General features: G+C 43.6%; 1 protein-coding gene across 1 annotated transcript; it reads left to right on the top strand.

Moving 5' to 3' along the window:
* The first annotated feature begins 25 nt into the window (after positions 1-25).
* Positions 26-1014, top strand: LOC106120406 (mitochondrial intermembrane space import and assembly protein 40). Its single transcript, XM_013315753.1, has 3 exons — positions 26-204; positions 399-699; positions 774-1014. Exons 2-3 carry the CDS (start codon positions 452-454, stop codon positions 1012-1014), a joined length of 489 nt encoding a protein of 162 aa, XP_013171207.1. The 5' UTR covers positions 26-204; positions 399-451.
* The last annotated feature ends 1846 nt before the right edge of the window (positions 1015-2860 follow it).

Raw genomic sequence — 2860 nt, 5'->3', positions numbered from 1 at the left:
GTGGGAGGCGGGGCGCGCGGTGTTTGGCGAGAGCGGCGCGCCTCGCGCCGACGTGCTGCGCGCGCGACCTAACCGCGCGCTGCTGCGTGTGCCCGCAGCGCAGCACCGCCGCCTGCGCGCCGCGCTCGCCCTCGCCGCCCGCCCCCTGCGCGTCCGCAAAGAGGCGCCTTCGCTGCAGGCGCTCATTTGACTCCACAAGGATAGGTCTTGTCCGTTTATTTGTAACCATTTCTTGAAGATCACTTAAAAGGCTAATTTTATTTGAAGGTCATACAGCAAAAACATATGTTCCTTCTGCACTCATCTCATGTTTTTTTTTTTGTAAAAGGTAACATTAAAAAGGTGTGAAAACCACTCTAGTTGATTGTGATAACATTATTGAAACTGATGTGTTGTAGGTCGAGGCGTCACATTTGAGTATTTTAGCGCAGAGTAGAAGGACAGGAGAGAGATGTCACTGCGGGCGGAGGCGCTGCGCTCGGCGACCGCCACTGGGCCGGGCGGCAAGGACCTGGTGGTGGTGGCGGCGCGCGAGACGCTGGCGGCGCCCACGCGGCTGTCGCTGCCGGAGCCCGAGCCCGCTCCCGGCCTCATCCTCGCCGACGGCACCATCAACTGGGGCTGCCCCTGCCTCGGCGGCATGGCCACCGGCCCCTGCGGACCGCAGTTCCGAGACGCGTTCTCGTGCTTCCACTACAGGTACGTCCCGACGACCAATGAAACGCTCTCTTTCATAATCATATAATTGACGCGGTACAAACCTCCGTTCGCAGCGATGCAGAACCCAAAGGCAGCGACTGCTACGAGAAGTTCAGCGTGATGCAGGAGTGCATGTCGCAGTTCCCCGAACTGTACGGCAAGGACGAGGACGACGACGACGACCAGGAGGCGGCCGCCGCACTCGCCGCGCCGCCCCCCGCCGCCGCGACCGACGCGCCCCGCGCCCCCCACGAGCCCCACGCGCCCCACGCGCCCCACGAGCCCCACGCGCCCCACGCCCGCGCCGGCGACTAGTATCACGACTCTGCGTCTCACAGCGCCATATTTAATAAAATTGTTGTAGTGCTTCCGTGTTTCATTTTATATGAACCTAAACACCCTTTGAGATAAGCGCGGAAAAAAAAATGTTCCAGACTATGGTCTACAGCAGTCATGACAAAGATATCTTATCAACAAGGCCCGCGATCGCAATGAGTCACAGAAAGAATTAATTTTTTTTTTTTCCCCCAGTAAATTCAATCTATCACCTACGAATTCACAATTTATTATATGGCCCTCTGCAAAATTGAGTGACACCTCTGGTTAATAGGTCACTAAATGGAGCTTGGTCAAACGACGTGAAAAAGCATTGAACTTTATTTCAATTTGCGCACTGGAGTATTGACTCCCTGACCACTAGATGGGGTTAATGAGACGTACTTACGTAGTATATTTCCAAGTCCACAATTTTTTTTTTTTATAGCATATTGTCCTTACTCACTAAACTAAATTATGGTCCAGTAAGTATTTCTTAGCGATTCGATACTATTGTCTGACTGCTGCCTGGGCACAGTGCTCCTAATAACTAACTTAATAGTATACCTAAATTTGTGCATACATATATTCTATACAACATAATTAACATAAGTTGGAGTTTATCAAATTAACTGTAATCTAAATGACATAAGTTAAGACAAAGTGACGTTGTGTTAAATTAAATTGTTTTAAAAAATGCATTTTAAGATTGATGTAACAGACATCTAACGCCATCTGTCTTCTGAGTTGCGGTGCATTCGCGCGATTTGCTAACTTTACTGATTGAGATAAAACTATATTAAATGTTATTGAACGTATTTCTTTTTTATTGACAAAAAAAAAGTTTTTTTTTTAACAGCTGAATATATTTCGACTGTACCACAAAAATTTGCGAGAGCATTCTCTCATTCGTTATAACAAATTGAATTCAACGTGACCACTCACAGAACCATCTGTCGGAGAGAGACGTCATTGTTAACACTCTTGGACAGATTGACATATAATGTTCTTTCCAAATGAAGTGTTTTTTTTTTTTTAAATATTTACATTTAAATATTTTTTTTTTTCCACACCTCATTCCTACATAGTCAGGAGAATTGCAGGAACAGATTTTCGATGTAGGTGACTTGAGTTCGAATCCCGAAAACTGGAATTTTGTCTTGTGTTGAAAAAATATTAAATAAACTTCAATTTATATTCAATTGTTGATTTTTTTTTTTTTTTTAACATGTCCTAAATCGCTACGTCAATTACAATTTGTTCGATGGTCCAGGCAGCAGTCTTGGCTCTACTGACTACTCTACTTGGCTGACTGCTGCCTGGGCACAGTGCTCCTAATATCTAACTTAATGCTATACCTAATTCTGTGCATACATATATCTTATACTTACTAAAAAATAAAAATAAATAATAATAATAATATAATTTGGAGTTTAACTATATTCTAAACAACATTAGTGAAGTAGAAGGTGTAATAAGATTAAAGTATAAGCAAAGATTAAAAAAAAAAATTATACATAACGAAGGTCCATAACATCGTATATATATCATAACATCTAACGCCATCTGTCTTCTGGGTTGCAGAGCATTCGCGCGATTTACTAACTTTACTAAATGGGATGAAACGATATCAAATGATGTTAAACTTGTTAATTATCTATATGGATGAAAGCAATAGATATTATAAAACAATTGTAGCAAGTTTCAACTATACCGAAAAACTGTGCAAGAAAATATTCGTTGACATGTTGACTCAGCGTGGCCGCTCACAGAACCATCTGCCGAAGAGTAGCGTCAGCGGTGACATTTTAAGGGCAGAGGTGTTTTTTTTTTTTTTTTTTTTTTT

Source organism: Papilio xuthus, unplaced genomic scaffold, assembly GCF_000836235.2.
Source record: "Papilio xuthus unplaced genomic scaffold, Pxut_1.1 DF826958.1, whole genome shotgun sequence".
NCBI classification, from domain to species: domain Eukaryota; kingdom Metazoa; phylum Arthropoda; class Insecta; order Lepidoptera; family Papilionidae; genus Papilio; species Papilio xuthus.
Note: the sequence above shows the minus strand (reverse complement) of the source record. Positions and strands in the feature narration are given on the sequence as shown.